The sequence below is a fragment of the Lathamus discolor genome, chromosome Z, assembly GCF_037157495.1.
Source record: "Lathamus discolor isolate bLatDis1 chromosome Z, bLatDis1.hap1, whole genome shotgun sequence".
Classification (NCBI taxonomy): Eukaryota; Metazoa; Chordata; class Aves; order Psittaciformes; family Psittacidae; genus Lathamus; species Lathamus discolor.
The window spans coordinates 45,932,051-45,945,815 of NC_088909.1; the positions used below are offsets into that span (position 1 = coordinate 45,932,051).

At 41.9% G+C, this 13,765-nt stretch overlaps 1 protein-coding gene across 5 annotated transcripts in view; it reads left to right on the forward strand.

Moving 5' to 3' along the window:
* ZNF608 (zinc finger protein 608) overlaps positions 1 to 13,765 on the forward strand; it is a 96,286-nt gene that overhangs the window by 37,783 nt on the left and 44,738 nt on the right. For all 5 annotated transcript variants that reach the window (XM_065662953.1, XM_065662956.1, XM_065662957.1 and 2 more), the window contains exon 3: positions 8,968 to 9,223. In XM_065662953.1, coding sequence (XP_065519025.1) covers positions 8,968 to 9,223 — 256 coding nt within the window. The remainder of the gene's footprint in view (positions 1 to 8,967; positions 9,224 to 13,765) is intronic.

The window sequence follows — 13,765 nt, forward strand, 5'->3', positions numbered from 1 at the left end:
ACTATCAGATCTGTGCTTTCTTTAGCTCCCCCTCACTGTTTATGATACTTGGAAAATGGAAGACACATCTGCAAATTCAGTCCACATTCATTTAAAACATTGGCTCATTTACTATGATAATAGCAAACATTTTGGTTTTTCTGTGGCTTTGTGATGAGTATATTTTATGGAAGAATGATGTTGCATGTGTAGTAGGCTTTGCACAGCTTTACAAAACACCACGTAAACTATCAAACATCAGCAGTTTATGGTTCTGTGAGGGGATGTGGCTTAGCTTTCCTTAAGCACTAGGCTCCATTTACCTTCCAGTTTCTGGTTCTATTCTAGCTTGAAAGAAGATATATTAGGAATTCCTCAGAATTAAGCCAGGGGTACACATTGACCCTGTTTCGCTGACAGAGACCCATTATGGAGCCCACGCCAAGGAGCAGGGCTCTGTGCCATCCAACTGTTTGCCTCCACTTGGCATCAGACAGACAGAAACTGTATCGCGTAGAATCCATATCCCTCCATTCTAGGCATACATGGTTATGATTTTATGTTATGCTTACTATTAAAAATCGCAAGTAACAGCTGCTGTTGGGGTCAGTTGATGTTTGACTCGCCCGTGTACATTCAAGCCTGCTCTGTAAAATGTTCTTGTCTGTGGTTTACCCCTGCAGTTGTGACGGCATAAAGAGAATAATCAAGCTATCATTGCTTGACTGCATTGTTTTTATGACACAGGAGCTCTGCTTTACTCAGTAGAGTTTTGCTGGTATTGGCAGTTTTTTACTCCTAATGGATGATTTTAGTATTCATGTTTTACTTTCATTTTTTCCCCCCGCCTTGTTCTATCTCTAACCTGAAGATTATGTTAGTCCTAAATAAAAGGAACCTCCAGCAAATGAAGAGGAGTTTAGAGAAGAATGTGGTTATAGGTCCCTTTTCTTTCTTCCTTAGTCCTAGTGTAATTGAGATCACAATCCAGGCTGATAATACAAAGACCCCACAAAACATTTTTTTTATGCATTTAGCACATTTAGAGCTTGTGTGCAGAAAATGCTGGCTTTCAGTTTGTATGCAGGAATGATGCTTAAAGCAGAAGAACTGTGACAATTTTTAAAAAGTTACTTTAATTTCCATTTTATTTTCTCCTTAGGAAAGTGGTCATGTGGTGAAGTAAGCTGATCTGTGATACAAAGGATACATAATACAAGAGTAATGCTCTTCTGTTTGTACTCCGAGTTGCCAGCTTGGCTTTAAAACAAAGCAGAATAAACTTCTGTCTGCATTAAGACACGTTTGAACACAACCTGTATGACATCATACAGTCAGTCATTATGTCTTTTCTGATGAGTCTTCTTAAGGGGTCCAAAATTATAAGCAGCATAGAGACATTTGATCATCTCTTTGAAAGCACCTAGAAAGCGGCCATTACAAAAAAATCATTGTATTGAAGAATGATTTCTTGGTGTGATATTGTCGTGGTTTAAGACCAGTCAGCCACACAGCGAGCCACTTGCTTACTCTCTCCCCTTCCTCCCCCCAGCTCCCAGAGGGTTGGGGAGGAGAATCGAAAGAATGTAACTCCCACGGGTTGGGAGAAGAACAGCCCAGTAACTAAGGTGTAACACAAACCACTACTGCTACCACCAATAATAATAATGATAAGGGAAATAACAAGGGAAGAGAGTACAACCGCTCACCACCCGCTGACTGATACCCAGCCCGATCCGAGCAGTGATCTAGCCCTTCCGGGTGGCTGCCTCCAGTTTATATAGTGGGCATGACGTGCTGTGGTATGGAATACCTCTTTGGCTAGTTTGGGTCAGGTGTCCTGTCTCTGCTTCCTCCTGGCTTCCCCCTGCTCCCTGGCAGAGCATGAGACTCAGAAAGTCCTTGGTCAGAGTAAACATTACTGAGCAACAACTAAAAACATCGGTGTTATCAGCGCTGTTCCCAGGCTGAAAGTCAAAAGCACAACACTGCACCGACTACTAAGAAGGAGAAAAATGACTGCTACTGCTGAACCCAGGATAGCATCCCCCCCTTATTCCATACCATTCACGTCATGTTCACATACCACATTTTCAATATGCCATCATTCTTATATATGTAAATATATATACATGCACAGAGAGGGAGAGAGAGAGATCAATTCTTAGTGCATGGACCAGCCCCTATAATGCTGTTGAGTCCATTCTGTCCATGATGTCTGGCTCCACCTCTTGTAACAGTCATTCAGAGCAGGAGAGGCTGTGTGCAGTGTTGGATCATTGCCTGCTGATGCTGATCGTTCCTTTACTGCAGAACTCGTCTGGTTTCTTCAAAGTTCATTCTCTGTTGGGATGAGGGTTAGAGGGAAGTCAGGGCCAGTCTCTGGTGTCCTGAAGACATCTAGTTGATGGGCTATAAAAGTATCATACAGCAGGCAACAGCATACAACTAAGTTCATTGGCTGTTTTCCCCTAAAATCAAATCCCCTTGAGGTACACATAAGACTTCCCCATCTTCCTGCTTTGCCCACCAAGTATATCCAGGTCTCTGAGCAAAAGCAATCCCATGAGTGGGTTTGCCTTTACCTGAAGCAGGAATAACCCAAACTGTCTTCCCCAGAAAATTCTTTATGTGCACCACAGGAACTTTGTCCCCCTCTACAATATGTAAAAGTTCTGACTGGGCTGGGCCAGCTCTGTTGGCAGATCCTCTGGTGTTGACCAACCAGGTGGCCTTTGGTAAGTGTGTATCCCAATGCTTGAAAGTTCCCCCACCCATTGCTCTCAGTGTGGTTTTTAACAGCCCATTGTACCGTTCGATTTTCCCAGAGACAGGTGCATGGTAGGGGATGTGATATACCCACTCAATGCCATGCTCTTTGGCCCAAATGTCTATAAGGCTGTTCCAGAAATAAGTCCCGTTAAGTCAACCCTTTGATCACGACCGCATCTGTATGTTGCATCTGTGCCCTGATGGCCTGAAGTATCATGGGCCCACTGGGCAAAGAATAATTCACCCTTATGTTATCAATCTAAGTCCATCTGAGCCACTTCAATCTTACCAGCTTTATCCACTTGTTGGTTGTTCTGGTGTTCCTCAGTGGCCCAACTCTTGGGTACATGAGCATCTACATGGTGTACCTTCACCACCAGGTTCTGCACCCGGGCAGTGATATCTTGCCACAGTGCAGCTGCCCAGATGGGTTTACCTCTGCATTGCCAGCTGCTTTGCTTCCATTGCTGCAACCACCCCCACAGGGCATTTGCCACCATCCATGAGTCAGTGTAGAGATAAAGTACTGGCCACTTTTCTCGTTCAGCAATGTTCAGGGCCAGCTGGATGGCTTTCACCTCGGCAAACTGACTTGATCCACCCTCTCCTTCAGCAGTTTCTGCAACTTGTCATCGAGGACTCCATACAGCTGCCTTCCATCTCCGATGCTTTCCCACAATATGGCAGGACCCATCAGTAAACAAGGCATACTGTTTTTCATTTTCTGACAGTTTGTTATATGGTGGGGCCTCTTCAGCACGCATCACTTCCTCCTCTGGTGACATTCCAAAATCTTTGCCTTCTGGCCAGTCCACAATGACTTCTAGAATGCCTGGACGACTGGGATTTCCTATTTGTGTAATTAGTGCAGCACACTTACTCCGTGTAGCATCAGTTGCATGATGTGTAGAGGAGACCCTGCCTTTGAACATCCAGCCCAGCATGGAGATGTGCTTCAGTGCCAATCACTTCCGAAGCAGCTCGAACCCCTTCATAGGCTGCCAGTATTTCTTTCTCAGTTGGGGTATAGCTGGCCTCAGATACTTTGTACCCCCGACTTCAAAAGCTGAGGGGTCAACCTTGAGTCTCCCCTGGAGCTTTCTGCCAGAGGCTCCAGGTAGGACTATCCTCCCCAGATGCGGTGTACAGCACATGTTTTACGTCTGGCCCTGTCCGGACTGGTCCAAGGGCCACTGCATGAACTATGTTGCGTTTAATTTGCTCAAAGGCTTGTTGTTGCTCAGGGCCCCATTTAAAATCATTCTTCTTCCAGGTCACATGATAGAGAGGGCTTACAATCAAACTGTAATTTGGGATGTGCATTCTCCAGAACCCCACAGCACCCAAAAAAGCTTGTGTTTCTGTCTTATTAGTTGGTGGAGACATTGCTGTTATCTTGTTGATCACATCTGTAGGGATCTGGCGACGTCCATCTTGCCATTTTATTCCCCAAAATTGAATCTCCTGTGCAGGTCCCTTGAACTTACTCCATTTTATGGCAAAACCGGCTTTCAGCAGGATTTGGATTATTTTCCTCCCTTTCTCAAAGACTTCTTCCTCTGTATCACCCCATACAATAATGTCATCAATGTATTGCAGGTGTTCTGGAGCTTGCCCCTGTTCCAGTGCAGTCTGGATCAGTCCAGGGCAGATGGCAGGGCTGTGTTTCCACCCCTGGGGCAGTTGGTTCCAAGTGAACTGCACACCCTCCAAGTAAAAGCAAACTGTGGCCTGCACTCTGCTGCCAAAGGAATTGAGAAAAATGCATTGGCAATATCAGTCGTGGCATGCCACTTGGCTGCCTTTGACTCTAATTCATAGTGAAGTTCTAGCATGTCCGGTATGGCAGCACTCAATGGCAGTGTGACTTCATCCAGGCCACGATAGTCTACTGTTAGTCTCCACTCTCCATTAGACTTTTGCACTGGCCATACGGGGCTATTAAAGGGTGAGCAGGTCCTACGGATCACTCCTTGACTCTCCACTTTACGGATCATCTTATGGATGGGAATCAGGGAGTCTCTGTTGGTGCAATATTGCCGCCAGTGCGCTGTTGTGGTTGCGATTGTTCTTCAACCTTCAGCAACCCCACACCAGAAGGATCTTCTGAGAGACCAGGCAAGGTGGACAGCTGCTTGATTTCCTCTCTCTCCAAAGCAGCAATACCAAAAGCCCATTGGTACCCTTTTGGGTCTTTGAAGTACCCTCTCCTAAGGTAGTCTATGCCGAGGATGCACTGAGCCTCTGGACCAGTCATAATGGGGTGCTTTTGCCACTTCCTCCCAGTCAGGCTGATTTCAGCCTCCAGCACAGTCAACCCTTAGGATCTTCCTGTCACTCCAGAAATATAGATGGGTTCCACCCCTTGACAGCTTGATGGCATTAGGGTACACTGTGCACCGGTATCTACTAAAGCCTTATACTTCTGTGGGACTGATGTGCCAGGCCATCTGATCCACACAGTCCAGTAAATCCAATTGTCCCCTACCTTCACCTGGCTGGAGGCAGGGTCCCTCTAATAGTGATCACAACATTGGTCAGTTATGTCTTGTTGACAGGGATTAGTCTTCTTTATCGCAGGAGCTGGAGTAAAATCATCTCTTCCACTCCATCTGGGAACCTGCTCACCAGAGACTGAAGCTGCAGCTTTCATGGGATGATCATCCTTGACCTTTGTTCTCCTCTTCAGTTCGCGCACCTGTTCCTCCGAAGCTGAGGTATGTTTTCCATCCCACTTCCTCATGTCTTCTCCATGATCCTGCAGGTAAAACCATAGGGTGGCCCGTGGCATATGCCTTCTATATCTTCTCTCTTGAGCAGTAGGACGCCTTTTGTCAATAGCTGAGACATGTTGGCACATGTGAGGAGCTGGATAGATCATCCCTCAATTGTTTTAATTCCTGGGACAGTTTTTCCACAGCTGAAATGATGGAAGGGGTGAGATTGTCTTCGAATTCTCGGAATCATGTACATTCATCTGGATCTGTGGGTCCATTCCTGCGATACGGCCTGTGATAGATCATCTCTGCAGTGGCTGATTCCCTCAGAGACTGGATGCCTTTCTCTAGAGTAGTCAACTTGGCCGAACGACTCATAACATTGTCCTTGTATGGAAACCTTTCTTTCACAGCTGCCAAGAGCTGCCTCCAAAGGCTGAGGGACTGTTTCTCTTTTGCAATTGCTTTGTCATTTCCCCCTTCTCTAGCAAGTGATCTCAGCTGCTTGGCTTCCATACCTCCTAGTTCATGACCATCAGCCCCATTGTCCCAGCATCGGAGCAAGCAGGTGATGAAGTGCTCGCCTGGATGATGGGTAAAATCTTGTCACGTATTCCATAGCTTGGTTGAGGTCCAAGGTTGAGAAGTCACCACTTCTTCTTCCTCTGATTCATGTGATGATGACTCCTGATCAGATGCTGTCCCGGGTAGTAAGTGCATTGCCATTGTTTCTTCATCTTGCTTCTTCATCTTTCTTGCCTCTTTTTTGCTTTTTCTCTTGCTTACAGGGACAACCGATATTGGCACAGATTGGTCCTCTGGCTTAGCTGCACTGATTATCACTGTGGTTGGAGTGGCTGCAGTATCTGTTGTTGGGGTTTGGGTAGCTGCTGTACTTGTCACTGGGGTTGGCATAGCTGCTGTGCTTGGAGGTGGAGTAGCTCTACTGTCGCGGTCAGAGTTTGAGTAGCTACTGTACTTGTCGCTGGGGCTGCTGCAGCTGCTATGCTTGGAGCTGGAGTAGCTGCGTTGTCTGTTGCTTTGCCATCAGATCCAGAGACCCTTTTTTTTTCCTTTGAAGGTGTTGGGTAGTGTTGAACAGGGCTCTGTAAACATAGGCCAAGCACCAGCACGTTGCCATGTTTTGTCCCTCTCTGGTATGACCAGAGTGGCGACACACCTCATTTAAGTGTTTTACTGATTTTTCTGGATTTTGCACTTGTTCAGTGGTGAAGTTCCAAAGCGCTGGAGGGGCCCAGTGGACTAGGTACTGTCCCACACACCCTGCCATTCATGGCTGTCGAGCCTCCAGGAAAATCTCTTCATCCTCCTATATCATCATCTAACCCTAGACAAGACCCAAACCCAACTCTGCTTAACTTTCAAGATCAGATGAAATGGTCGTGGATAAAACACATTGTGTATGTGTGCCAATATGGTGATCCCCATCACAATCAGCAGGCAGGTACCTAAAGGCCATTCAAAACCTTCACAACTCTCAAATGATGCTGTAAACAGTCTGGTGGGGAGGCTGGGAATGTAAGGGAATGTCTCCTTCAGGGGTCGACTGCCCGAGGAGGGGAAAATGATGTGTAATTGCTAAACACTTCCATTATATACCTCCCAAAGTATAGAGGTAGTGACCACATTGGGAACGCAAGCCAGATCAGTGTCATGGTCAATGAGTCTATTGTAGTACAAGTCATTACCATAAAGTACAATGAAACAAGAAGCTTAGCCCAAGACCCCCACCTGATAAACACTAACACAGCAAATATCAGCTGTAAGTAAGGTATGACATGCTGAAACTGAGAGATCAAGAGCAAGAATTTTGAGAGGCAATAAATCAGCATTGTGATGAGTGACTGTTAATCCGAAACAATGAATGCTTATCACAGATACAGTTAGACACACTCGAGTCAGATCTGTCATTATCTCAACCCTTCGAGCCCCATGTTGGGTGCCAAAAAGAACTGTTGTGGTTTAAGCCAAGTCAGCCATGCAGCCGCGTATCACTCCCTGCCCCTCTTCCTCCCAGCTCCCGGAGGAATGGGGAGGAGAATTGAAAGAATGTAACTCCCATGGGCTGAGATATGAACAGCCCAGTAACTAAGGTATAACACAAATCACTACTGCTACCACCAATAATAATGATAAGGGAAATAACAAGGGAAGAGAACACAACTGCTCACCACTTGCCGACCGATACCCAGCCTGACCTGAGCACTGATCTAACCCTTCCAGGTAACTTTTCCCAGTTTATATAGCGGGCATGACATGCTGTGGTATGGAATACCTCTTCGGTTAGTTTGGGTCAGGTGTCCTGTCTCTGCTTTCTCCTGGCTTCCCCTCCTCTCTGGCAAAGTATGAGACTCAGAAAGTCCTTGGTCAGAGTAAACATTACTGAGCAACAACTAAAACCATCGGTGTTATCAGCGCTATTCCCATTCTGAAAGTCAAAAGCACAGCACTGCACCAGCTACTAAGAAGGAGTTAAATGACTGCTACTGCTGAACTGAGGTCAGATATGTATAATCCAGTGGGCCAAATACACATGAATTTTAGGTGGTTGAGCTATCTGACTGGGCATACTCATACCCTTATTTAGCTATCTTTTATGTGACAAAGAACCTTATAAACCTTGCTAAGAGCCCTCAGGCCAAATCTGTATACAGCAGATCTTCTGGGTATATTGGAAGTCATATGGGAAAGATAACCTCTTCAGTTCATACATAGATATGACCTCTATGTGAATTGTCTATGTGCAGACTGCTTGTCTTGTTGAGTTACATTCTTCCAAAAAGTGCATTTTGAAAACCCTGAGAAATTTGCTGTTTGCCTTCTTGTAAAAGTCCTCATCTGTTATTTCAAGTAGAAAGATGTAAACATTATCTTTAAGCTGTTAGGTGGGTGATCCTAATGTATTTTAAATGATTGGGTAACAAGAGATTATATTTGATTCCATACGTATATTAGAATTGTTTCAGGTGCTAATTTCTCTGTGATGCACATGAAAAAATGGCATTTGTATGTCTTTGTACTGTCTTCATAAATGTTTTTCTTTAAATAGAAAAAGAAGTTCCCAGTTTGCAAAATTAATTTCCATCCATAAATCAGTCTCTGTCAGTGCCAAGAAAAAAGCGGCCTTAATGCTTGGTTTTAAAATGTATTATTATTTCATACTAGCGGTCTATGACAAGAGGAAATAGTCTTGCAGAAACTTAGCAATTTGCCTTGTTTAGCATGATAGATATTTTTGTACCTAATTTTTCATGTGCAGCATTTGGGCTGATGTCAAAAAAATTAAACTCATAAGACTGAAATTACCCATGATACGCCAAATCCCTGCATACACAAATGCAATCTCAGCAAACTGGGCTTCTTTTGGTTTTTAAAACTTTTTAATATTTTTGTTTTTTTTTTTTGTTTTTTTTTTTTTTGTTTTGTGTTGTTTTATGTCTCACAGCACCATTATAGTAAATTTATGTGTTGTTTTCAGGTTGATCCCCTGTTTACAGTACCTGCACCTCCACCTCCGATTTCCAGCAGTATCACGTCTCAGATTCTGCCTTCCTACTTTTCCCCATCTTCATCCAGTATTGCAGCACCAGTCGAGCAGCTTTTGGTACGGACTCGTTCAGTGGGTGTAAATACTTGTGAGGTTGGAGTAGTAACAGAACCCGAATGCCTTGGACCCTGTGAGCCTGGGACCAGTGTGAACCTGGAAGGAATTGTGTGGCATGAAACTGAAGAAGGTAAATTGTTTTTTCCATTAGGTTTGTCTATGAGATATGTGAATGAGGAGGAGACTTTGCTCTCTATGCCATGGTGATAACTAAGGTCTTGATAGTCTGTTGGCACACAGTTATGTACAATGGGAGTGACAGCTTTGTAGCTCAGTGAATTTTAATTTTTTAAAACATTACAGTTTTTTCCATTATTTAAGTAACTGTATTTTCCAATGACCTACCAGGCAGCCCCAGTTAAAATAGAATTGTTTCCTTGGTATATTGAGAAAAGCATACGGAGAAGTAGCTAATAGAATAGCACAAATGTGATATTTAAATGTAATCATGAGGGCGGTATATGTGATGGGAGTGGCTATATGAGTAGTTTAGATGAAAACTTTGAAAGCTGAATATTTTGGAATTCAGACATTATGATTAAAAAATGTCACTATTACATAAAACAGAAGTCCCTGAGACCCTGCAGAAATTCGTTTTGCTATGTGTATTGTTTGCATTTTGGTTATTTGAAACATGCTTTAAGAGGAAAGCATTCTTGCTTGAAGAGAAGTGTTCCATCTGGTGAAGAAGTGCTATCTAAACCAGAGTGTTTTCATTAATATCCTTTGAAGGCATTTGGCCAAGTAGGAGTGCTGGAGAGCTTTGGGAAATATTAAACGTTGATTTGCTATGATTTAGAACAAAGTAAGTAGGAAAGAGATTATGCTGTGACATGCAGATTTTTCCATTTTGGTTTTCAAAAGCTTATTATTAAAATACCAGCTTTCTCCAGTTGATGCTAAAAATACTGCATGTGTACACTAAACTTTTGCAATTTTGCTTCAGTAATACTGGATTTCTGTAGTAACAGCTGCCTGAGAGTCTTCCTTTGATTGTTCTTATGTTTGTTTTGAGGATTATTTAATTTTTAGTGGCCTACCTCCCTCTACAGAGAAAACAAGATTATTTACAAAGGGATATAATGAGAGAATACAACAGTGCATTGCATCATGATAAATCCTAACATCCTTCAGTCATACACACAACGGTGTTTGGCCCTCCGTAGTGATATATAAGACCTCACCAGAGTGCTCTATACTGTCCTCTCAAAAATCAATAGAGAGAGTCAGATTTACTTGCTTTTATGTGCTTTCATCCATCCATCTTTCTCTCTGTGTATTTCTGCAGCAGATTCATAAGGTAGATTGATCCTTTTAGATTGTTTTTAAAGCACAGTATAAATTCTGTTTAAAAATATCACTGCAGAGATGGCTGCCCTTAGCAGCTCCAATCTTCCTTGACTGGCCTGTTTTAACCAGAGCTGGAACGTGTGGGCACTGTGTTGACATGAAAGAGCAGTAGCTGTTAATAGTGTTATTCTTGCTGAATAAACTGAAGTTCTTACCCCGCTGAATTTAAGAAGCCTGCTTTGTTAAAGGTTTGGCACCAGAAATGAAGTATTAAAAAAAACATTCTGGTCAAGATGACATTCCATTTACCAGTGTCTTGGCACTCTACTAGTTTAAAAACTCTTGTTAGTTAATACAAATTAACTTCCTTAACCTTTCCCCAGTTTGCCTAGAACAATTTTCTGAAACAGCTCAAGAGTTCAATGACGGTATGTTTAAACAAAACGGTTTAGAATGTGCCTGTTTTCACGGCTTTACAAATACTGTTTGGCAACACTACAGCTATGAGTGACCACAATAATAGACAAAATGGGGTTCTGAAATACTCTAGAAACGTAGTTAGAATGTAGATTAAGAGACTGAAGATAATTGATAGAATTTATATTGCATGGTAGTACTGTGCCTTTTGTGGTTTATTGATTCAGAGCCCTGCTGACAAGAAAATAACATAAATTTTACTCTGTTTTTTTTGTTTTTTCCAGTGTTCACAATCAACACTGTATTACAAAAAATGAGTTCCTAATGATCACTTTTGCATTTTAATTAAGTTTTGACATTTAAGGCATACATGTATGTATACATTTATCTGTTTTCAAGTTTTCTGACATGTTCATGAAAGCAGCTACGTAGCAGCTTGTATGAAGCCACTTCTGCCAAATTTTAGAAAACAGGGTGCAGATGGGTCTTCTATTTATCTTGTAACAGAAGAAAGATTATCAGATACTCAGTTTTCTAGTTACGATTTTGACTGCAATTAGGCCAGAACATGACGTTTCCTAAATTGATGTAAATTCAGAATACTCTAACTGCCATCTTTGTAATTGGTGACATCTAAAACTATCTTGATGTTCATAATGACCAGCTGAAACAAAAAATGTCTTTTGTGATGCCCATATGTTTGTTTCATATTCACTCTTTTCACTGCTTTCCAAACCTATTAAAAACATACATGCAAACTGATACCTATCTAGCTGTCTATCTATGTAAGTTTTTAACGTAAAACAGTTCCAAGAAGTTAAGGTATGAACATTTCTGACTTTGATGTGTTTTGAGATATCTGAATTACTTTGTATCTGATTTTAGTAAGATAAGTTGTGAGGTGATTAGAATAGGCTTGTAGCATGTTTGCATACTCTATGGTACATGGGAACTGTGAACCAAAGGTGCTGCTGAGCAGCCATCCATATGCTGCATCAACTAGCTGTGGGAATGCACATACAAAAGGATGTGATGATCATGGTTATTATAATAAGAATGGTAGAGTGAGTAGAGAAAGATGAAATCATACAGTATACATAGAACTCATTATTGAATGTAATATATGCTTTAAAAAGGACAAGACATATACTTGAGAGTTCATGTTTTGAATGTTTTTGGTATCTGAAATAACCAGTTGTCTTTTAGGAATGTTAAACAAGTTATCATATTCTGTTGCATTAGTTCTTCAAGGTCAGGAAAAGAATGATATTTCATTTTATTAGTCATATTTTTATATGAAAAAAAGCAGCACTGGATTTCAGACAAAACTGGCAGATCAAAAGAGCGTTGTTACTACAGCTCTTTTCATTTATTCCATGCCAATCTATTCAGTTCACTTGATCGACAGATTTAATAAACCACACTATTTTTCCCAGCATGTTTCAATCTTAAGACGTGTAGAGGGAAGCTGGCATCTGAAGTCTGTCACATTTTATTACAGGGCTTTGTAACTAACCATAGTCGGTTACTCATATAATTGAGACTGCTAGTTATCACATGGGCATTTCTCAGTTGCACTAGTAAGTTGTGTAGTGTTTAATTTCTACATATGTGTGCTGTAGACATTTTTATATAACCATGCTTGATATTACTTGATAATGTGTCCACAGTGGTGTTAATGGCTCTAGATAATAATATTGAAGGAATTAGTTGAGGCTACCCTGAAGTAGTGGAATGAGAAATGGTTGTGGGCATGTCAACCTGAAAGTTGGCAGTTGATGCAGATGTTTGGCACCAGAAACTACCATCCAGTTACAGTAATACTCCTTCACAAAAAAAAAAACAAACAACAGCTTGGTAATGTTACTGGAGTGTGTTTTTTGGTTGGTTGGTTCTTATAATACTCTGTGGAACAGCTGCTAAAAGTCTGTACTTCTATACTAAGAAATAAGCTTTATCTGGAATCAGGTACTTACCAAATTGTGCAATAATCTTCTGGGAAAACAGTTTTGAAGAAAGCAGTAATTGTTTCTTACTGCCTAGAGGAAATAAAAATGACCCAGAAAAAAGGGAAACCACCAAGCAACTTTCTAAACTGCTTATTGCTTGCTTTTCTGTTTAGCTTCTCACACACAGTTGCCCTCTGTCATATCCTGGTTTTGGTTCTGTATCTAGCAGTAGAGTCTGCCTTTAGATGTGGGAAGCACTAGTTCTGATGATGATGTCCTGTTTGGCTCAAAATTGTGTAGGAGACAGCCATCCCTCACCTTGCTGCCTTTGTGTGCAGAAAGCTGTCTACGTGCAGCCTTAGAGTTCTTACGTTGCTGCACTGATATTTTTCCTCTTTGTGCAGCTGGAGTAGACCATGCTCTTGTTGTTCAGTAACAAGCAATGGGAAAATGAGTTGTATTTTTTAAAGTGTCCTCTTACTAGGTTTAGCTTGTTGATTTTTATGACTTGAGACTAGTTGTCAAACGTGAGAAATAGGACTCTGCTGGAACTCAGAGATCTGATCGGATCATCTCCAGGGTATTCCAAATTTATCCCAGCATCAGTTCTGACACTATTTTGCAGAAAATTTCAGCAAAGAAAAGAGAAACGAGAAGAAAGGAGAACACTTACATGACAAAGAAGCATGCCTAGTACTTGTTGCCTATGGGTTTCCCACCCAGCCCCTTTTGCAACTAATATGCATAGGTGTTTTTCGAAAACATAGCTGTTGCAAAGAGCTGATGTGGATTCTTTCCTTCCTTAAGATGTGGTGTTTGGTTTGCAAAAACTATTTTAAAAGAACAGCCTGTTTTAAATGTCTTTGATTATGTATGCGTTTGTACGTGTGTGGTAAGTAAGGGTGTGTATGTGCCTATAGAAAAAGAAGAATGAGAAATAGTCTGACTGCCTCTGATTCCTCTTAGCAATTCTTGTGGTTTAACACCCACATTTTCCTACTTTCACAAATACAAAG